Here is a 24,793-nt window from a genome sequence, read left to right on the forward strand (position 1 = left end):
CAGGGAGTGGTTGAGGTGAATAGTATCGATACATTTAAGGGGAAGCTGGATAAACACATGAGGGAGAAATGAATAGAAGGATATGTTGATGACGTGAGATGAAGAGGGTGGGAGGAGGCTCATGTGGAACATAAACACCAGCAGGGAGCAGATGGGCCGAATGGCCTGTTTCAGTGATGTAAATACTATGTGATGGTGTGGAAAAACACCTGATCATTTGTTGAAAGAGTCAGTGGATAAACATACAGTGAAGAATTCATCTACTTAAAACAGCAAGTGCCAGCCATCATTACAAACCCTTACTGTGTCGTAAGCTCAGTGAGTATATATCAACATGCAGAGTCACTTGAAAACACATCGCATCACATCCCATGCTTCACAGAACAAAGGCCCATCTAACTCTGAATCCAATGCTTCATAAAGTTTACAATTCCATGAGTGGAAAAGGTCAATTGCTTGAAATAACAAAGCAGAATTTTTTGACTGAAATTCCAGATAGAGAGACTCTCAGGGCAGTAAGAACACAATCCCATAGGCTCACTGAGGATGTGCCAACGTGTGTCGGGAAATCAACTCTCGATGAAACACTTGACCACGAGCGTCAAGGAAAATACACCCTTTGTAACATTTTAATCAATTTTCGATCAGATTCCATAACAGGAAACTTTAAACCAACTCCAGGGACTGTAAATTAAATCAGGAGAACAGGGCAGCTGGCAGATGGAAACACCATCCCCTCCAAGTCACACACCATCCTGACTTGGAACTATATTGCCGTTCCTTCACTGTCACTGGGTTAAAATCCTGGAACTCCCTCCCTAACAGCACTGTGGGTGTACCCACCCCACATGGGCTGCAGCGGTTCAAGAAGCACAACTCCAAAGAATGATTAAATCAGATAGCGCTCTGCATTTCTAACCTTCCAGATGTATAACCAGAGGACACAGATTTAAAGGCAATTGGCAAAAACCAGAGGAGACATGAGGAAAAAAACTTACCCAGTGAGTTGTTGTGATCTGGAACGCGCTGCCTGAAAGGGCGGTGGAAGCAGATTCATTAGTGACTTTCAAAAGGGAATTTGAATCAATATTTGAAGGGGAAACGTTGCAGGGCTACAGGGAAAGAGCAGGGGGGAGTGGGACTAATTGAATAGCTCTTTCAAAGAGACAGCATAGGCACAATGGGCCGAATGGCCTCCATCTGTACTGTTAGATTCTATGATTCTGTCAAGACATACAGAGGAAAATTGGATCATTTATGAAATGGAAACAAAAATCATTAGAATATCATGACGATTGCTGAGGTAAGAATACCCCCTTATTATCCCTGGTAATGTTATCAATAATTCCTAGATGCTAATTTATTGATAAGCGTACACCACAAATTAACAAGACATTTCAAACTCACCTGTATCACCAATACAAAAGCAAAATATTGTTTCCTTTCTCTTTGTAGTTTTCGGTTTTACTGTCGTTTTACTCTTGTTTTTGCTTTCGGACGGCAGCTATTATCATTCTGCCATTCACACCTCCTCTAGACACATCTGTTGTTTCTTTACCTGTCCCATTACCTCTCCCTTTGCCCTTGCACCACCATCCCTTCTGTCATTTAATCACTCCTGTCTTCCAACCTATCTCAGACCTTCCCTTTTGTTCTTTTTCCACCCTCATCCTGCACCCCCCCCCCACCCCCACCCCCACCCCCATCACTTGCTTAAAACCTACTGGATTTCTAACTTTTCCCAGTTCTGATGAAGGGTCACTGACCTGAAACATTAACTCTGCTTCTCTCTCCACAGATGCTGCCAGACCTGCTGAGTATTTCCAGACTTTCTGTTTTTAATTTCACCTGTTTCACCTGTGTCACAACTGACTCTCTCCTCAGCTAATTGGAATTACACAACACAGTCACAGACACTTCAAAAACGAAACTCTGATTCACATGAAGAATATTGTGGAAGGAACACAGACTTTAGGCAGAACTGGAATAAGCAAAAACCTGTAAACAAAGATCCCAAATGCTCAACTTCTCGTCTGCAGTGACAGGCAGTTTCATCCTGGCTTAGTTTATCGATGTCACAAGATAACTGATGTCACATTTAGGCTGCAATTGGCCAATTACTTTAAAAGGGTCATCTTCATTACTTTAATTATTTTAATCAATATCTCTTCAAATGTCTTAGCAAAGCACTACTGTACCAGGCAGAGAACGATTACTCGCCAGTAAACCAGTTACAGAACTTGCCAATATGAAGCTTCACATCTTTAATTTCCTCTTTCTAAATGTAATTTTACAAATAAGCCTGGATACATTTTCTAGCTGTTTACCACAAAGTTCATCGCCCCAGGTCTGTGTCTCATCCACTGGCAACACAGACTTGTAGCAATTACCCCCGACCGGGTGTCAGTCTGGGCTCAGTGGTAGCACTCTCACTCTCACCTCTGATTCAGAGACATGAGTACAAAAGCCAGGCTGACAATCAGCACAAAAGTGACACAGTGCTGTACTGTCGGTGGGTCAGTACTGAAGGAGTGCTGCACTGTCAGAGGGTCAGTACTGAAGGAGGGCTGCACTGTCAGAGGGTCAGTACTGAGGGATTGCTGCACTGTCAGAGGGTCAGTACTGAAGGAGTGCTGCACTGTCGGAGGGTCAGGACTGAAGGAGTGCTGCACTGTCGGAGGGTCAGTACTGAGAGAGTGCTGCACTGTCGGTGGGTCAGTACTGAGGGAGTGCTGCACTGTCGGTGGGTCAGTACTGAGGGAGTGCAGCACTGTCGGAGGGTCAGTACTGAGGGAGTGCAGCACTGTCAGAGGGTCAGTACTGAGGGAGTGCTGCACTGTCGGAGGGTCAGTACTGAGGGAGTGCTGCACTGTCGGAGGGTCAGTACTGAGGGAGTGCTGCACTGTCGGTGGGTCAGTACTGAGGGAGTGCAGCACTGTCGGAGGGTCAGTACTGAGGGAGTGCTGCACTGTCGGAGTGTCAGTACTGAGGGAGTGCTGCACTGTCGGAGGGTCAGTACTGAGGGAGTGCTGCACTGTCGGAGGGTCAGTACTGAGGGAGTGCTGCACTGTCGGAGGTGGTGTTTTTCAGGTGAGACATTAAACAGAGGGCCTGTCTGCCCTCCTAGTTGAATGTAAAGATCCCACGGCCACTGTTTGAAAGAAAAGCAGGGACGTTCTCCCCAGTGTTCTTCGCTAATTTTAATCCTGAATCAACAACACTAAACAGATTATATGGCAATGTATCACATTGTTGTTTGTGGGATCTTGCTGTGTGAAAATTGGCTGCCACCTTTCCTACATTACCATAGTGACCACATTTCAAAAGTACTTCATTGGCTGTAAAGTGCTTTGGGATATCCCAGCTTCTAGAAGAGTCTGTAGAAATACATATTCTTTCTTTCTGTATAATACTAGCAGACCTCCATGGAATTGCTCAGAGATAGTCTGACACTGGTCGCTTGACCAATCTGTGAGGTCACACTAGTGACCCTTATAAGGAAGGGCTCTGTGCAGAGCATGAGGTCAATCCATATCGGTGTTCAGAAGGTTAAGGAATCCTTTAACTGAGATGTTTAAATGATTAAGGTGCTCAATAGAGCTGGTACAGAGAAACTAAATCCAGCATAAGGGGGTCACAACCTCAAAATTAGATCTCGGTCATTTTGGAGTGAAATCAGGTAACACTTTTCACATAAAGGTTGTGGAAATCTGGAACTCTCTCCTCCAAAAGGCTGTGAATGCTGGGGGTCAACTGGAAATTTCAAGACTGAGATTGACAGATTTCTGTTGGATGAGGGTTTCGAGGGATATGGAGCAAAAGCGGGTAAAAGGATTACAGATACAGATCGGCCATGATCTATTTGAATGATAGGAAGAGACTCGAGGGGCTGAATGGCCTTCTCCTGTTCCTAAGTTCCAGAGTTCCATGTTGGAAATGTTTTAAGATGTTTGGCTCCTCTTCCGGTTGCCTCAAAAGTCTCTCTAGGTCAAAAAACATCTCTGTCTCTATACATTTTCTTAACAAACCGTGCTCAATTGTGATTTATGTAAAATGTGACACATGGAACTGATAGAGAACACTAATAAATGGTCGTTCAGTAGTACAGAACTTGAGTATTGCCGAAAATAGAGACATGTTGTCGAAGCTTTTCATCTTGCGCTCATCAGGACAATCCGCAAGAATAACCAATGTAAGAGAAAACAACAAATTTATACTGTATGAGAAGAGGGTGGTGATTGGTTGGCAAGTGACCTCTGATTGGTAGAGGCGTTGCCATGGAGAATGCCCCAGTTTACGGTGACTGACAGTTAACTGCCAAGTTTTGTTTGAAATTTAAACCAGGCAGCTTGACTCCGATTGGTCAAGGCATTGCCTTATTACTGGCAAAGGGTCACTATTTTCAGCAACACTAATAAATGGAGTAGTGCGAAAAATACAATAATAATCGCAGCGACAACTTCATGATTAGAAATTTTAAAAGCTAGGTGAAGACATTGACACTTGGAGGCTCTCCTCCTAACCATGTAGGTTTCCAGCACAGAAGGAGACCATTCAGTCCATCATATTTCCCAGCGCTATCCCCAAATTAATCCCACTGACCAGCTGTCTTCCTATTGTTCTTTGCCTTCATCTGTCTCTAGCATTGATCCAATTTTCCCTTAAAAGCTGTAATGGTCTCCCTCAAACACTCCCTGCAACAAAACATACCCTGCTCCAATACCTTGCAGCCTTGTGCTTTATTCTGTAGACAGTGCTGGTTTCACCCAGGCCATAATGCTATCCCATTGCACTTGAGGGTGTTTCCATGGGGATTTGCAAGTGCATGTGTGACTGAATCAATATTCTCAATTCCTCTTTGCAAGAGGTTCAACACTTCAGTTTAGAATGTGTTAAATTAATACATTATGGCAACATGCCAAGTTAAAACTTTGGTGTTGGGATCCACTGCAAATGTTTGGGAGGATGAAGTTCACAACATGAAAACGTCAAAGAATTAAGAGTGTACTCTATGCACAGATTAGTGTCCAGTTTCTTAACTTGTTAAGAAAGATTCTCTTGTTCACTGCTACAACAAGACTCATTCGTCTGCTTCAGGATACAGTCTAGAATAATGAAGGAAGCACAGGAGGAAATAGGCAAGGGTTCAACAAATAGTCTCAGGATCGCTATAAATATGAGGATTGTGTCTAAGAAATAGATTAAGTACAAAATTAGGTAACACCATATGTACATGTCAGTTTTAGCTCAGTGAGTAGCATTCTTGTCTCTATGTTGATAAAATTGTGGGTTCAAGCCTGTGTAATGCTGGGTAAAAATCAAAGACTTGTAATTACAATTAGCCCAACGTTAACCAGAGGGGAGAATGTGATCTTATGCCAGTATTGCTGATTCTACTCTTTAACTTGGAACCCAGAAATTACTCGTAACTATATAAATCGGATGCAGCTGAAAGTGGGAGAGGTTGCGTTGCATTTCTATAGTGCCTTTTGTGATCTCAGGATGTCCCAAAGCATTTTACAGCCAATGAAGTACTTTTTGAAGTGTATTCACTGTTGTAATGTAGGAAATGCAACAGCCAATTTGCACACAGCAAGATCCCACAAGAACATTTAGAAAGAAGAGCAGGCCATTAGATCTGACAAAACGGTTGACTAATAGAACCATAGAAAAATTCCAGCACAGAAGGAGGCCATTCAGCTCATCGTGTCCGTGCTGGCTGAAAGAAAACTAGCCGTCCAGTCTAATCCCACCTTCCAGCACCTGGTCCGTAGCCTTGCAGGTTACAGCACTTCAGGTGCATGTCCAGGTACCTTTTAAATGAGTTGAGGGTTTCTGCCTCCACCACTGATCTGGGCAGTGAATTCCAGACACCCACCACCCTCTGGGTGAAAATATTTTTCCTCATGTCCCCTCTAATCTTTCTACCAATCAAATCTGTGCTCCCTGGTAATTGACCTCTCCGCTAGGGGAAACAGGTCCTTCCTGTCTACTCTATCTAGGCCCCTCGTCATTTTGTACACCTCAATTAAGCCCCCATCAGCCTCCTCTGTTCTAGGGAAAACAACCCTAGTCTCTTCTATCTTTCCTCATAGCTGCAACTTTCGATCCCTGGCAACTTTCTGTAAATCTCCTCTGTATTCTCTCCAGAGCAATTATATCCTTCCTGTAATGTGGTGACCAGAACTGTACACAATACTCCAGCTGTGACCTAACCAGTGTTTTATACAGTTCCAGCATTACATCCCTGCTTTTGAATTCCATACCTCAGCCAATAAAGGAAAGCATTCCATATGCCTTCTTCACCACTCTATCTACCTGTCCTGCCACCTTCAGGAACCTGTGGACATGCACTCCAAGCTCTCTCACTTCTACCCCTCTCAATATCCTCCCGTTTATTGTGTATTCCCTCGCTCTATTTTCCCTCCCCAAATGCATTACCTCATATTTCTCTGGATTGAATTCCATTTACCACTTTTCCACCCACTCAACCAAACCATTGATATCATTCTGGAGTATACAGCTATCCTCTTCACTATCAACTACACGGCCAATTTTTGTGTCATCAGCAAATTTCCCAATCATGCCTCCCACATTTAAATCCAAATCATTAATATAAACCACAAACAGCGAGGGACCCAACACTAAGCCCTGTGGAACGCCACTGGAAACCGCTTTCCATTCACAAAAACATCGTCGATTCCTACCCTTTGTTTCCTGTCACTGAACCAATTCTGGATCCAATCTGCCACATTCCCCTGTATCCCATGGGCTTTCATCTTACTGACCAGTCTGCCATGTGGGACCTTGTCAAATGCCTTACTAAAATCCATGTAGACCACATCCACTGCACTACCCTCATCAATCCTCCTTGTTACTTCCTCAAAGAATTCAATTAAGTTAGTAAGACACAACCTTCCCTTAACAAATCCATGCTGACTATCCCTGATTAATTCGTGCCTTTCTAAGTGGCAGTTTATCATGTCCCTCAGAATTGATTCTAATAATTTACCCACCACCGAGGTCAGACCGATCGGCCTATAATTATTTGGCCTATTCCTCGCATCCTTTTTCAACAATTCGCAGACCTCCAATCATCTGGTACCTTGCCCATATCCAGTGAGGATTTGAAGATGATCCTCAGAGCATCCACTATTTCCTCCCTGGCCTCCTTTAACATCCTGGGATGCAATCCATCCGGCCCTGGCGATTTATCCACTTTCAAGGATGTCAGACCCTCTAGTATTTCCTCTATCATTATGCTAATCATATATATTTCACACCTCCTCTTTTACTACAATGTCTGCATGATCCCTCTCCTTTGTGAAGACAGAGGCAAAAAACTCTTTAAAAACCCTGTCCACATCATCTGCATCCAAATGATGTGCAAATTCTCTTGTACATCTCTCATAGACCCTACCCTTTCCTTAATTATCCTCTTGTTCTTAATGTACTGATAAAACAGCTTCAGGTTTTCCTTGATTTTACCTGCCAATATTTTTCATGTCCTCTCTTTGCTTTACTTGACCCTGACCTCACCCATTTCTTCCTCTTCAAACTTTCAGCCCCCTCTCCCTGCAGAAACATTTCTAATTGCCTCTTCAGCCCTCAACTTTAACAGCCACCCTTAGTTACCGAAATCTTGCTGTTCAAGTTCATGTTTTGCCTGACTCCCATTCTTAATCCTGAATCTCCCAGTTTGTATGCAGATGCTGGGTTACAGAATCTCCCTCAACCCTCCCCTTTCCACCAATGCTGGTTGCAGAAATGAGGTTTTCAGGCACACAGAATTTGCCCACATCAGTGTTTCCCAGTTAATATGTTGCCACTTTTCCTGGAAGCACCACCCTGATACAAGATCACCCAGCTTTCCCACAGCCCTAAAAGTTTGGGAATTGAAAAAATCAGGAAGGTTTATTTTTATTCATTCATGGGATGTGGGCGTCACTGGCCAGGCCAGCATTTGTTGCCCATCCCTAATTGCCCTTGAGAAGGTGGTGGTGAGCTGCCTTCTTGAACCGCTGCAGTCCATGTGGGTTAGGTACACCCACAGTGCTGTTAGGGAGGGAGTTCCAGGATTTTGACCCAGCGACAGTGAAGGAACGGCGATATAGTTCCAAGTCAGGATGGTGTGTGACTTGGAGGGGAACTTGCAGGTGGTGGTGTTCCCATGCATCTGCTGCTCTTGTCCTTCTAGGTGGTAGAGGTCGCGGGTTTGGAAGGTGCTGTTGAAGGAGCCTTGGCGAATTGCTGCAGTGCATCTTGTAGATGGTACACACTGCTGCCACTGTGCGTCGGTGGTGGAGGGAGTGAATATTTATGCTGTTGGAATGAATAAGAAGGAAAAAAGGGAGAAAGAGAAAACACTCTATGATACGCTGTGAACCTTAATTATGAATTGGCTCCCTCAGTGCTCCTAAAGTAAAATTAAACCCTGCACCAAGGTATTGTGCAACAGTTAAAAGACAAGCAAGCTGGGAGTGTCCCACTGATGACACTTAGAATCTCCCTCGAGTACACTCCATGTTCTTGAACTTATTCTGCAGCATTATCCGTCCCTCAGTCTCCAGGCTGCATAAACCAGATGCTCTTTTCCATCTCAATGCTGATTTCCAGAATCTGCAGAAGCCAGGCCAGGATTGGAAGGTTCCTCCAGTCACCTACTGTTGCCTGTTGTCCCTTTGTCTTGAGTACAGCTCGAGCAGACTGGACTCTTACAGAAACAACAGAACACAGGATAGAGTGGCTGTCCATCCAGAGGATCATTGCTCTCCTTGACACAGCTACATCAGCTGCACTGCCTCACTTACCACATCTATTTGTTGTCTTGAATTTTATCTTTTCAGCCACTGACATCCGAACCCAATGTTACCCAAAACAAAAGTGCTTAAAGGAAATGAAGGCATTTGTTTTGTTAATGCCGTTATGATATTTCCTCCTGGAGATCCCAGGGCAATCCTGGAGAGTTGGCAACTCCCAAGCATTTATTTTTCCAATCTTTCACAAGTCACATCCTACATATCCAGCAGCCTTTTTCTGACGTGTGAAGGGGGAATTCTGCCTCCCACACAGTAAGAAGGAGGAGGCTCTGAGTGTGTGGATGTATCTTACTCAGGTGATGGGTGAGGTTCCTCTAGGTCTCAGCTGCAATGAGCACAAAGCATGAACATCATCACAAAAACTACGAGGGCAAAAGAGTCGCAGAGGGAAAACTCTGCTTGCAATTAAACCGTCAGGTGTGAATGATGCTACAGTATCAGACAAGTAAATATTAAACATCTTCATTCAATCAGTAGAATTAAAATTTAACTCTGGAAACATGCAAAATGTCCAAAAAAAGCAACTGGATTTAAACGGCAACAGAAGCAAATCATTATATTTCACTTTGGAGCTTAATTTAAACACTGACCTGAGGGAAAGTAGGAAAGTCAGCGAAAGGAAAATCAGCCCAGCATCAACCATCAGAGACACAACTGAACTCAAATCTGCAAGTGAACTGGAACAGTCGAGGGAGCTGCTACAATTTTCATCCTCTTCCTCCAGGATTGTAAAAAGAAACCTATAGCTCACCCTGAACTCTCCCCTGTGCATTATGATAAGACTGATGGTGAGTTAATTAATTAAATGCAACATATGTAAAAAGTATTTAGAAAGCTTTAACCTCCCTCCCTACCCCCTGCAGCTCTCTCTCTCAGCACTCCCTGAGTTTTTGTTGAAATGGATAGCCCCTTGGGTATCAGCCAGTTTATTGCACTAGACATGTGCAGTGTTAGCAATGTTACACATGATCCAGCACTGTTCTTAACACTTCCCTGTCTCTGCAGGCACTGCCATATAATGCAGCATTGCTGCTAACACAGACACCCACAGTATTGCCAGCCATTTATTGGAGAGCTAAGGAAATGTCAGTAGCTGACTCACAGACACTACCCCCTACCCAGTGCCTAGATCTCTCAAGTATTACAGCTCACAGCTTCACACCTGGCATTCATCATCGGTTCCATCCTCATCATCAGGTGATTTTCATCACATCCGCGTTCACTTGGTTTCCACAGAATTTTTACTCACAAAGGAACATATCAATAAAACTTTTTTTTTTAGCGAGTCAATTATTACTTATTTTTGAATCTAATTTCCTCTCTCCCCTTTCCCTTTCTTCGACTGCGTCTGTTGATTTGGTTGCAGAGATTAGATTCTTCTTTATTGCATTAAGGAAAGAACTTACTTTTCTATAGCACCTTTCAGGACCCCTGGTTGTTCCCCCAAAGCGCTTTACAGCCAACGAAGTACTTTTGAAGTGTAGTCACTGCTGTATAATTGAGAAAGGCGGAAGCCAATTTGTGCACAGCAAGATCCCACAAACAGCAATGAGATAAACGACCAGATAATCTATTTTAGTGATATTGGTTGATTGATAAATATTGGTTGGGACACGGGGGAGAACTCCCCTGCTCCTCTGTAAAATAGTGCCATGGGATCCTATACAGTCAATTGAGAGTGCAGACGAGGCCTTGGTTTACTAGACCTGCAAAAGATGACAACTAACAGAACAGCACTGGCAGCATCAGCTTGGATGTATTTATGACTCTGGAGTGGGGTGTGAACCCACAACATTCTGGACTCAGAGATAAGAGCGTTACCCACCAAACCACAACTACCACCAAACCACAACTACCACCAAACAACAACTACTCACCAAACCACAACTACCACCAAACCCCAACTACCACCAAACCCCAACTACCCACCAAACCACAACTACCCACCAAACCACAACTACCACCAAACCACAACTACCACCAAACCACAACTACCCACCAAACCACAACTACCACCAAACCCCAACTACCACCAAACCACAACTACTCACCAAACCACAACTACTCACCAAACCACAACTACTCACCAAACCACAACTACCCACCAAACCACAACTACCACCAAACCCCAACTACCACCAAACCACAACTACCCACCAAACCACAACTACCACCAAACCCCAACTACCACCAAACCACAACTACTCACCAAACCACAACTACTCACCAAACCACAACTACCACCAAACCCCAACTACCACCAAACCACAACTACCCACCAAACCACAACTACCACCAAACCACAACTACCCACCAAACCACAACTACTCACCAAACCACAACTACCACCAAACCACAACTACCACCAAACCCCAACTACCACCAAACCACAACTACTCACCAAACCACAACTACCCACCAAACCACAACTACCACCAAACCCCAACTACCACCAAACCACAACTACTCACCAAACCACAACTACCACCAAACCACAACTACTCACCAAACCACAACTACCCACCAAACCACAACTACCACCAAACCCCAACTACCACCAAACCCCAACTACCCACCAAACCCCAACTACCCACCAAACCCCAACTACCACCAAACCCCAACTACCACCAAACCACAACTACTCACCAAACCACAACTACCCACCAAACCACAACTACCACCAAACCCCAACTACCACCAAACCACAACTACCACCAAATCCCAACTACCACCAAACCACAACTACTCACCAAACCACAACTACCACCAAACCCCAACTACCACCAAACCACAACTACCCACCAAACCCCAACTACCACCAAACCACAACTACCACCAAACCACAACTACCACCAAACAACAACTCCCTCTTAGATTAGAAAAACCAGCACAGGCCTTGGGTCAAACCTGGGATCTTCCTGCCTGGATTGGCTCAGTATTGTTCTAGGCAATGAATGGACCTCTGACCCATTCATTCAAAGTCTTTCCCACACAAACACAATTGAATGCTCAGATACCCTCTGGCATCTCCAAACAAGGACACAACCACCAATGATAGAGCAAAGGAAGGTGAGAGTGGAAGGAGGGCTATGACGCCTGGGTTGCTCTCGTGGTTGAGATTTGTGAGCAGCTCCCTCACCTGTCTCATAGTTGAGAAAAGTGGAAGGCAAGAAAAATATCTGAATAATAAAGGAGACTTGGCCCCCAAAAGAAATAACCTCCAGTCGAAGTGAGTGAAGCTCTCACCAAGAGTTAAATGTTTCAAAGTTCACTAAACATGACAGGGCAACTTAATGCACAGGCTAGGGTGAACAGTACATTTAATGCCTTGTCCTGTTAGACCAAAAGAGGAAGACACATTTAGAAGTTTTTCATTCATTCATGAGATGTAAGCGTCACTGGCAGGCCAGCATTTATTGCCCATCCCTAATTGCCCTTGAGAAGGTGGTGGTGAGCTGCCTTCTTGAACCGCTGCAGTCCATGTGGGGTAGGTACACCCACAGTGCTGTTAGGAAGGGAGTTCCAGGATTTTGACCCAGCTGCGTTAGCATATAAGAAAAAAAAACTATTTCCTATTTGTTTTGATCTTGGAATAGCACATTGAAAAATAATGAACACATGTGAATCCTACATTAAAACAGACACAAGAGGCACACGTTGACTTAGACTGACTCTCCGCCTGGGATCTGTGTCTGAATTCAGTTCAAACAGATGGATGAGAGTCTCTTCTGACATGTAAAATAAGTTCTAAATCTGCAGAATTTCAGTGGTCTCAATCTCAGCTCCACTGGGCTCAGCTCCAATGTGGCAGATGAACTCCATGCAGGGTAATTGCTCATTAGCATTTTTTAAAACACCATACCAAGTGGCCTCTTTCTGTGCCTTAAACCGTCTATGATTCTATACTGAATAACGTTAGCCTTTGCTATTCATTATATTATCAGCATTAGGTTCCACTTAATTATCCGAAGGCTGTCTGAGGGAATGGAGTTCAAAACAGCTCTGGGGGGCTTTAAATTTAGCCTGGTGACACCTGCATATTTATCCTAATGACAAAGTAAATGACAGAGTGTGGCAATGAAGCAATAAACAGCAATGATGCACTTGGAGCATTGTGCACCAATCTGGTCTCCATATGACAAAAAGGATATAGAGGCGTTGGAGCTACAAGAACAGGTGAGGCTGGAATTGAGCAGCAAGTAACTCACCTCCTGTCTCCCCAAAGCCCGGCTATGCATTGGAGGCATTGGTGTAGTGGTAATATCAATAAACCAGACAGACAAAGACCAGGGTATTGCTCTGGGGACATGGGTTCAAATCTCACCACAGCAGATGGTGGAATTGGAATTCAATTAATAAATCTGGAATTAAAAGCTAGTCTAATGGTGACTATGAAACCATTGTCAGTTGTTGTAAACACCCATCTGGTTCACTAACGCCTTTGAGGGAAAGAAATCTGCTGTCCTTACCTGGTCTGGCCTACATGTGACTCCAGACCCACAGCAATGTGGTTGACTCTAAATGGCCTAACAAGACACTCAGTTGTATCAAACAACCACTACAAAGCCTAAGAATAGGAATGAAACTGGATGGATTACCCAGCATCTGCCTAGGCACCGGAATTGACAAACCCAGCCCTGTCGACCCTGGAAAGTCCTCCTCGCTAACAGCTGGGGGCTTGTGCTAAAAGTGGGAGAGCTGTCTCACAGACCAGTCAAACAACAGCCTGACATAGTCACACTCATGGAATCATACCTTGCAATGTCCCACACACCCCCATCCCCAGGTATGTCCTGTCCCACTGACAGAGCCAGCAAAGGTGGTGGCACAGTGGCATTAGGAGGGAGTTGCCCAAGGAGTCCTCAACATTGACTCTGGACCTCATGAAGTCTAATGGCATCAGACCAAACATGGGCAAGGAAACCTCCTGCTGATTCCCACCTACTGACCTCCATCAGCTGATGAATCAGTGCTTCTTCATATTGAAGATGGGTAGCAAAGGCACAAAATATACTCTGGGTGGGGGACTTCAATGTCCATCACCAAGAGTGACTCAGCAGTGCTGAGTCCTAACAGACATAGCTGCTAGACTGTGTCTGCAGTAGGTACTCAGGGAACCAACAAGAGGGAAAAACCTATTTGACGTCATCCTCACCAATCTACAGGTGCATCGGCCCGTGACAGTATTGGGCGGAGTGACATGTTTTGTGGCACTACCAGCGTGCTAAATGAGATAGATTTCAAACATAACTAGCAACTCAAAACTGGGCATCCATGAGGCACTGTGGGGCAGCAGCAGAAGTGTACTCCACCACAAACTATAACCTCAGGGCCCGGCATATCCCCCACTCTACCATCATCATCAAACTGGGAGACCAACCCTGGTTTAATGAACAGTGCAGGAGAGCATGCCAGGAGCAGCACCAGGCATACCTCAAAATGAGGTGTAAACCTGGTGAAGCTACAACACAGGACTATTTGCATGAAAAACAGCAGAAGCAGCATGCAATAGACAGGGCTAAGCGATCCCACAACCAACGGATCAGATCTAAGCTCTGCAGTCCTGTCACATCCAGTCGTAAATGGTGGTGGACAATTAAACAACTAACTGGAGGAGGTGGCTCCACAAATATCCCCATCCTCAATGATGGGGGAGCCCAGCACATCAGTGCGAAAGATAAAGCAGAAGCATTCGCAATAAGCTTCAGCCAGAAGTGCCGAGTGGAAGATCCATTTCAGTCTCCTGAGAATCCCAGCATTACAGATGCTAGTCTCTAACCAATCCGATTCACTCCGCGTGATATCAAGAAACGACTGAAGGCACTGGATACTGCAAAAGCTATGGGCCCTGACAATATTCTGGCAATAGTACTGAAGAGCTGTGCTCCAGAACTTGCCGCACCCCTAGCCAAGCTGTTTCAGTACAGCTACAACACTGGCATCTACCCTGCAATGTGGAAGATTGCCCAGGTATGTCCTGTGCACAAAAAGCAGGACAAATCTGACTCGGCCAATTATCACCCCATCTGCCTACTCTCAATCATCAGCAAAGGACGGAAGGTGTCATCGACAGTGCTATCAAGCAGCACTTGCTCAGCAATAATCTGTTCACTGATGCTCAGTTTGGGTTCCGCCAGGGCTACTCAGCTCCTGACCTCATTACAGCCTTTGTTCAAACTCCAGAGGTGAGGTGAGAGTGACTGCCCGTGATATCAAGGCAGCATTTGACCGAGTATGGCATCAAGGAGCCCGAGCAAAACCAGAGTCAATGGGAATCAGGGAAAATTCTCCGCTGGTTGGAGTCACACCTAGCACAAAGGAAGATGGTTGTGGTTGTTGGAGGTCAATCAACTCAGTCTCAGGACGTTATTGCAGGCGTTCCTCAGGGTAGTGTCCTAGGCCCAGCCATCTTCAGCTGCTTCATCAATGACCTTCCTTCAATCATAAGGTCAGAAGTGGGGATGTTCACTGATGATTGCACAATGTTCAGTACCATTTGCAACTCTTCAGATACTGACACAGTCCGTGTAGAAATGCAGCAAGACCTGGACAATATCCAGGCTTGGGCTGATAAGTGGCAAGTAACATTCGCGCCACACAAGTGCCAGGCAATGACCATCTCCAACAAGAGAGAATCTAACCATCTCCCCTTGACATTCAATGGCATTACCATCGCTGAATCCCCCACTATCAACATCCTGGGGGTCACCATTGACCAGAAACTGAACTGGAGTAGCCACATAAATGCTGTGGCTACAAAAGCAGGTCAAAGGTTAGGAATTCTGTGGCAAGTAACTCACCACCTGACTCCCCAAAGCCTGTCCACCATCCACAGGGCACAAGTCAGGAGTGTAATGGAATACTCTCCACTTGCCTGGATTGGTGCAGCTCCAACAACACTCAAGAAGCTCGATACCATCCAGGACAAAGCAGCCCACTTGATTAGCACCCCATCTACAAACATTCTCTCCCTCCACCACCGACGCACAGTGACAGCAGTGTGTACCATCTACAAGATGCACTGCAGCAATGTAACAAGGATGCTTCAACAGCACCTTCTAAACCCGCAACCTCTACCACCTAGAAGGACAAGGGCAGCAAATACATGGGAACACCACCACCTGCGAGTTCCCCTCCAAGTCACACACCATCCTGACTTGGAACTATATCACCGTTCCTTCACTGTCGCTGGGTCAAAATCCTGGAACTCCCTCCCTAACTGCACTGTGGGTGTACCTACCCCACATGGACTGCAGCGGTTCAAGAAGGCAGCTCACCACCACCTTCTCAAGGTAAATAAATTCTGACCTTGCCAGCAATGCCCACATTCTGTGAAAGAATAAAGATTTCCAAGAATGACACCAGAACTGACATTATAACTATCAGGAAAGACTAGGATAGGTGGGGCATTGTTCTCTTGAAAAGAGGCTAAGGAGTGATCTGAAAGAGGTCTTTAAAATTATGAAAGGGTTTGGTAGGGTAGATGTATAGATGTTCCCACTTATGGCGCAGTCCAAAACTGGGGACCATAAATATAAGATAGTTAATAATAAATCCAATAGGGAATTCAGGAGAAATTTCTTTACCCAGAGAGTGGTGAGAATGTGGAACTCGCTACTACAAGTAGTAGTTGAGGCAATTAGCATAGATGCATCTTTGGATATACACAAAGGAGAAAGAAAGAGAAAGATATTTTGATAGGGTGAGATGATGTAAGGTGGGAGGAGGCTCATATGCGGCATAAACACTGGCATAGAGCAGTTGGACTGAATGTTCTGTTCATGTGCTGTATGTTCTATGGAATGTTGGCTTTCATAGACTGCCGCTGGGCAGCACAGAACTTGAGTATTACTGAAAAGAGAGACATGCTGTTGAAGCTTTTCATCTTGCACTCGCCAAGACAAACGCAAGAATGCCAAATTTTAAAGGGAGCAACAACTTACACTGCACGAGAAAAGGGTGCTGATTGATTGGGGCATTGCCATGGAGAATGCACCAGGAAACTATTGTCCTTCATGCTGGTGTTTACTTCAAAAAAAATGGTGCAAAGCCTGGACACGTTTCTTTTGCCTGCAGAGGACAGGTTACTGCATTTGAATATATGTAGCTTATAGCAAGTGTAAGTAAACTGCAAACCCGACTGAAAATCTTAAAGTGGTTGTTAGTGTAATTCTTAGCACACTCGGGATTGTTCGAGTGTTGTCCATTCGCAGAATCATGTCTAACTTTGGACATTGTGTCCTGAGTTTTGCAAGTACAGGCTGGTTGAGTACGGGCAGTATTCTGCGTTTTGCGAACAGCCGAAGGGACATGCAGTTTGATATGATCTGTCAGTCGTTGGAACGTATAGCCTACGTACTTGGCATTGCACCAGCACTGAAATTCATATATCACATTACTCATTTGTGCGATAGGTAGAACATCTTTTTGGCAGCATTCTATTAGTGGAAAACACCATTCCCATTGCTACTGCATAGTAGCAACCTGAAATGGCTAGCTTCACCTGTTGCTCAAACTTTTCAGCTACTTTACCCTTCCAGAGTAATTTGAGGTAGATTGGGCATTTTTCAGGTTGAAAAGAGGTGGCCTTAACCCCTTTCATGAGTATGCGTGATACACGGTGAGTAATGAGCTGATTAGGGTAGGTATCAAAACAGCACATCCCTGCAGCCGTTTGCAAAACGAACCATTTTATGCTTCAGTTGGGCTTGCAATGTTGCTGCCTTTGAAATGAGGCATTCTTGCATCTGTCCTGATGCGCGCAAGATGAAAAGCTTTGACAGATTGTCTCTTTTTTTAAGCAATACTTTCATAGGCTATGTGAGAATCACAGACCATTTGAAAGGATTAAAAAAAGGCAAACCAAGAGGCTGAGGCACTTAGAATGTAGATGAGTTTGGGAAGTGAAGTATAGGAAGAGATAGGCAGCTTTTGTAAAGGTATGAAGGTGATTAATGCAACAATCTTGTGGCTCCATTTATCACAGCCTCTCTCAATGTTGAATAGTGAGGGGTGAGGTGCAGCCATAACTAAGATCTGGAGGAGGGAGGGAATATTCTTGAGGAGCCCAGGTCTGTGTACAGCTGTGGGGCAACCTTTGGGCAAGAAAGAGGTTGTTGATTTGAAACTGGGCTGTTGACTGGAGGAGAGAAGGCTCAGGAGAGATTTCTGTGCAGAGCACTGAACTGAGCCCTCTTCCTGTACTCAGACTAAGTGATAGAATCTTGCAGCACTGAATGAAGCCATTCAGCCCATTGCGCCTGGGCTAGGTCACTGAAAGAGCTATCCAATTAGTCCCACTCCTCCTGTTCTTTCCCCACAGCCCTGTGAATTTTTCATTTTCACAGAATCACAGAATAATACAGTGCAGAAGAGGCCCTTCGGCCCATCGAGTCTGCACCGATACATTAAAACACCTGACCTACCTAATCCCATTTGCCAGCACTTGGCCCATAGCCTTGAATGTTATGACGTGCCAAGTGCTCATCCAGGTACTTTTTAAAGGATGTGAGGCAACCTGCCTCTACCACCCTCCCAGGCAGGGCATTCCAGACCGTCACCACCCTCTGGGTAAAAAAGTTCTTCCTCAAATCCCCCTTAAACCTCCCACCCCTCACCTTCAACTTGTGACCCCTCGTAACTGACCCTTCAACGAAGGGGAACAGCTGCTCCCTATCCACTCTGTCCATGCCCCTCATAATCTTGTACACCTTGATCAGGTCACCCCTCAGTCTTCTCTGCTCCAGTGAAAACAACCCAAGCCTATCCAACCTCTCTTCATAGCTTAAATGTTCCATCCCAGGCAACATCCTGGTGAATTGCCTCTGTACCCCCTCCAATGCAATCACATCCTTCCTATAATGTGGCGACCAGAATTGCACACAGTACTCCAGCTGTGGCCTTACCGAAGTTCTGTACAACTCCAACATGACCTCCCTGCTTTTGTAATCTATGCCTCGATTGATAAAGGCAAGTGTCCCATATGCCTTTTTCACCACCCTATTAACCTGCCCTTCTACCTTCAGAGATCAATGGACAAACACACCAAGGTCCCTTTGTTCCTCGAAACTTCCCAGTGTCAGGCCATTCATTGATTACCTCCGTGTCACATTACTCCTTCCAAAGCGTATCACCTCACACTTCTCAGCGTTAAATTCCATCTGCCACTTTTCTGCCCATTTGACCATCCCGTCTATATCTTCCTGTAACCCAAGACACTCCACCTCACTGTTAACCACTCGGCCAATCTTTGTGCCATCCGCGAACTTACTGATCCTACCCCCCACATATTCATCTATGTTGTTTATATAAATGACAAACAATAGGGGACCCAGCACAGATCCCTGTGGTACGCCACTGGACACTGGCTTCCACTCACTAAAACAGCCGTCTGTCATCACTCTCTGTCTCCTACAGGTAAGCCAATTTTGAATCCACCTTATCAAGTTACCTTGTATCCCATGTGCATTTGCTTTCTTGATAAGTCTCCCATGTGGGAACTTGTCAAAGGCTTTGCTGAAATCCATGTAAACTACATCAACTGCACTACCCTCATCTACACACCTGGTCACATGCTCAAACAATTCAATCAAATTTGTTAGCATGGCTTTGTCAGAGGGACGGCATGCCTGACTATTCCTAATCAAATCTTGCCTCTCCAAGTGGTGATAGATTCTCTCCTTCAGAATTTTCTCCAATAGTTTCCCTACCACTGACGTGAGACTCACTGGTCTGTAGTTCCCTGGCTTATCTCTACAACCTTTCTTAAATAGTGGGACCACATTAGCTGTTCTCCAGACCTCTGGCACCTCCCCCGTGGCCAGAGAGGAATTAAAAATTAGGGTCAGAGCCCCTGCAATCTCCACCCTCGCCTCCCACAGCATCCTGGGACACAAGTTGTCCAGACCTGGAGATTTGTCCACTTTTAAGCCTTCCAAAACCTCCAATACCTTGTCACTCCCTATGACAATTTGCTCAAGAACCTCACAGTCTCTCTTTCTAAGTTCCATATCTACATCCTCTTTCTCTTGGGTGAAGACAGATGTGAAGTATTCGTTCAACACCCTACCAATGTCCTCTGGCTCCACCCACAAATTTCCCCCTTGGTCCCTAATAGGTCCTACTCTTTCCCTGGTTACCCTCTTCCCATTGATACACTTATAGAATATCTTGGGATTTTCCCTACTTTTACCAGCCAGAGCTTTCTCATATCCCCTCTTTGCTCTCCTAATTGCTTTCTTAAGCTCCATCCTAAGCTTTCTGTACTCCACTAATGCTTCCATTGATTTGCTCTCCTTGTATTTGCTAAAAGCCTCTCTTTTCCTTCTCATCGTACCCTGAATGTTTCCAGTCATCCATGGTTCTCTGGGCTTGTTGCTCCTACCTATTATCCTAGAGGGAACATGTTGGGCCTGTACCTTCCCCATTTCCTTTTTGAATGCCCCCCACTGCTCTTCTGCAGATTTCCCGACAAGTAACTCTTTCCAGTCTACCTTGGCCAGATCCTGCCTTATTTTACTAAAATTCGCTCTCCCCCAATCCAAAACCTTTTTTTGCAACTTGTCTATTTCTTTCTCCATAATAAGCTTAAATTGTACCATGTTGTGGTCGCTATCACCAAAATGCTCCCCCACCAACACATCAACCACCTGTCCGGCTTCATTCCCCAGAATTAGGTCCAGCACTGCACCCACCCTTATTGGGTCCTCTACATATTGAGCTAAAAGGTTCTGCTGTATACATTTTAAGAACTCCACTCCATCTAAGCCCTTAACACGATGACTATCCCAATTAATGTTGGGAAAGTTGAAATCACCTAATATAATTACCCTATTATTTTTACACACCTCTGCAAATTGTGCACATATTTGCTCAATTTCCTGCGATCTGGGGATCTATAATAAACAATGTGGCTGTCCCTTTTTTATTCCTAAACTCTACCCATAAAGCTTCATTTGATGCCAATTCCAAGATATCATCTCTCCTTACTGCAGTAACTGACTCCTTAACTAATATTGCAATGCCCCCTCCTCTGTCTCGCCTGAAGATTCTATATCCCGGGATATTGAGCTGCCAATCCTGCCCCTCCCTCAACCATGTCTCCGTGATGGCTACTATATCACAATTCCACGTGTCAATCATTGCCCTTAACTCATCCATTTTACCTGCAATGCTCCTGGCATTAAAGTAGAGGCCTTCCATCCTGGTCTTACTCCCTTGAAACCTACTTCTGCTGTATTCCCTCTGACTTGTTCACTTTCCTGTGTTTAGCTGTGTCCCTATTCTGCTCGGAGTCTGCATCCCCTCCCCCTGCCAAATTAGTTTAAACTCCTCCCAACAGCACTAGCAAACCCGCCAGCAAGGATGTTGGTCCCCCTCTGGTTCAGATGTAGACCGTCCTGCTTGTACAGGTCCCACCTTCCCCAGAAACGGCCCCAGTGGTCCAGGAATCTAAAACCCTCCTTCCTGCACCAACTCTTAAACCACGCATTCATCTGTGCTATTCTCCTATTTCTATACTCGCTAGCACGTGGCACTGGCAGTAATCCAGAGATTACAACCTGAGAGGTCGTGCTTTTTAGACTACTGCCTAACTCCCTGAATTCTTGATGCAAGACCTCATCCCCCTTTCTACCTATGTCATTGGTACCAACATGTACCATGACCTCTGCCTTATCACCCTCCCCTTTCAGGGTGCCCTGCAGCCGTTCAGTGACATCCCAGACCCTGGCACCAGGGAGGCAACACACCATCCTGGAGTCACGTTGACGGCCACAGTAGCGCCTATCTGTTCCCCTGACTAGAGAATCCCCTATTACTATTGCTCTTCCTCTCTTTCCCCCTTCCTGTGCAGACAGGCTGCTTGCGGTGCCAGAAGCTTGGCTCTGTCCGCACTCCCTGGAGGAACCAGCATCAGCCTCCAAAATGAAATACCGATTTGCAAGCAGGACCCCAGGGGACTCCTGAACTACCTGCCTGATTCTCTTGGACTGCTTGGTGGTCACCCATTCCCTACCTTCCTCAAGTCCCTTCAGCTGCGGTGTTACCACCTCTTTATAAGTGCTATCCACAATGCTCTCAGACTAGCGGATGCTCCACAGTGTTTCCAGCCGCCGCTCCAGCTCTGAAACCCTAGCTTCCAGGAGCTGCAGCTGGACACACTTCCTGCACACATGCTGGTCCTGGGAACTGGAAATGTTCCCTGATTCCCACATGCAGCAAGAGGAGCAAACCACGGCTTTAAGCTCTCCTGCCATGACTAAACCCTTTAAATTTAAAACTTTAGATTCTAATTACAAAAAAACAACTAAGTCTTGCTAAAACAATGACTTACAATTCAATCCACTTTGAAAAATACCCACCAGGACTTACTCACCAGTCAGCTGTGCTCTTTGGAAACTCTCAGCTCCCCTCACTCTGAGGACAGGTAGGAAATGAAAGGAGCTCCTCGCTCCCTTCTCACCGAACTTCCTCAGTCACCAAACTTCCACTATAACACTCTAATGCAACCCAAGTCAGCACTCCAGTTCAAACAAGGTCAGCACTGTAAGATGGCCCACTTTTATACTGACTGACTCTAGCCCCTGAAAACTGGTTTAAGCCAATTCTCTAATTAGCAAGATGCAGCTGCAAGCAGAGCCTGAGTGAACTCTGTTTAAAGCTGGTCTAAAACTCACCTTCTCCAACCCAAACAGCAATTGTTAAGTTAATCTGCTCAATAAAAGACAGACTAGACTTAAGATAAAATTAACCCTTAATTATCCTCAGTCACCAAACTTCCACATTAACACTCTAATGCAACCCAAGTCAGCACTCCAGTGCAAACAATTTTCAAATATGTATCCAATTCCCTTTTGAAAGTTATTATTGAATCTCCTTGCACCACCCTTTCAGGCAGTGCATTCTCGATCATAACTCAAAAGCTACACTAAAAGTTCTCATCTCTCCTCTGGTTCTTTTGCCAATTAACTTAAATTTGTGCCCTCTGGTAACTGACCCTTATTTACTCTTATCAAACCCCTTCACAACTTTGAACACCTCAATCAAATCTCCCCTTAACCTTCTCAGCTCTAAAGGAGAACAAGACCAGGCTCTCCATATAACTTGAGGCAACTTACATGCTAAGTTTCTGATACATTAACATTAGTATGTGAGACTACTGCGATGGCTTGGATATTAGTTTATTCTCGAATTTAACAAAACATAATTTACACTCCGAAATAGTAATGCAATACAAAGTTAATTTACATCCCAAAATATCTACACAGTATCTAATACAGAATTCTCAGGTTTGATTCTTTTTTACATCAACCAGAAAAATGTATGTTGCATTTCAGAAGAGATTACATAACTCTTGAAAGATGTATATATTTAAAAAAGCATAACTTGAAAAACTGACCATGAACAGTGATAACCTATGTAACATACAAGGGAATGCTGCACAGAGACAATATCTAACTTCCAGTATGTTGTTACAATAACCTGATATTGAATGCTGTGTTCAGGTTACACATTAAGTAAGGTACACAGCAAGTGATTAGTAAACCAGTAATGTATTTACAGGACTGTTAAAAACAATCCTCAATTTATTTGGGGTTTTTCTTTTAAAACAAAATGTACATAGCCTTTAAAACCGGTCTAATCAGCTTACCTTTACATATGCATAAAGAATCTAAATATTTAATGTCCATCTTCACATAGTATACTAATGGATACAGACACATCAAAATCAGTAACATGTTCAGTAGCTTACATTCACCTAGTCTAAAGGTAATGTGTACGACAGCTGTTACTACACAATATATCAGTCATAATGGCTTTTACCTTTCTCAATCTGTGTAAACATTAAGCTGGAGCAGGATTTATAAAGTACAATTATTAAATACAAGTTTGCTAAATTGTAAATTTTTAATTTTCTTTTTAAAAAGTGCAACTGAGCCTCACTGTCCCAGGAGGTAATGCACGTTTTAACCACAAGGTTCAACTCAATAAAACACTCAGCTCCCACCTTGCTTACGAACTAATATTGTGGAACACGAATGTAGGTCATTGAGAGTTAAGGGTCCTTTAACCATTGGCCAAACCCCAACGTGGCAAAATATTTCACTAGAGCACCTCTTGTGGTGGTCCCTGCTCACAATAAATTCAATAATTCTGCTGTCGTCATTCAGTAAGGCCTTCCTGACTGTAATTTCCAGTTATTGGCAATGCATTCGCTACATTCGGCTTTTCCCAACATAATGTTTCTTGTTAAATACATGTGTGTGCAGTGGTGGAGGAGCACAATCCTGACTGCTGGAGTGTGAGCACCTGTTATGCACAGGGGGAGGGGGGAGTGACTTACTATTAAACATTAATTAGCAACATTGATGACGCAAATGACATTGTTCTTGCTTTCCTCTTATGGCAGCCAAAAGATCAACAACACTGTAAATCAACAGAATCTTTATTATGTAAACAGTTTCCAAAGCAAATTGTTAACTTAAAAAAAGAATATTTAACATTTATATGGTATAAAAACGGTCAAGTATTGTACAAACTGGTCAATTCATGGCAGCAAATGCTTTGGTACTAAGCATTCCACAAGCAACTGTTATTTTGTTGCTGCACTTGCATCATCCCATGACTAAAAAACAAAAATAAAAGAGTAACGTTATAAGGCTCAGCCAGCACGATTAGCCCTAATCAGCAACGCGGGACCTGTAACAAGTCTTCCTGGACATGTGTTCCAAGAGTCTGTACGCTATGACGGGACAGTCACTCCGATGATAATTGCAATAATGACTAAGAGGACCACAACACAAATCATGATCACAAACATTTTCTGCAAGAGATGAGAAAGGGGAAAAAAATTACATTTTGGAATGCTCACTGCTCCACTGAAACTACCAAGACAAACAATGTTTTCAGCTGAATTATCAGAACCCATCAAGAATGTAGAAAAATTTATTAGACAGAAATAAAGTCAAAATAAA

The 24,793-nt window shown here is 44.4% G+C and overlaps 1 protein-coding gene across 1 annotated transcript in view; it reads right to left on the reverse strand.

The window, feature by feature from the left end:
- Positions 1 to 22,989: 22,989 nt before the first annotated feature.
- stx2b (syntaxin 2b) overlaps positions 22,990 to 24,793 on the reverse strand; it is a 72,702-nt gene continuing 70,898 nt past the window's right edge. The window contains 1 exon segment of the mRNA XM_068054584.1: positions 22,990 to 24,642. Within this exon segment, the coding sequence (XP_067910685.1) occupies positions 24,562 to 24,642 (81 nt within the window). The 3' untranslated portion in view covers positions 22,990 to 24,561.

Source organism: Heterodontus francisci, chromosome 23 (genome assembly GCF_036365525.1).
Source record: "Heterodontus francisci isolate sHetFra1 chromosome 23, sHetFra1.hap1, whole genome shotgun sequence".
Classification (NCBI taxonomy): domain Eukaryota; kingdom Metazoa; phylum Chordata; class Chondrichthyes; order Heterodontiformes; family Heterodontidae; genus Heterodontus; species Heterodontus francisci.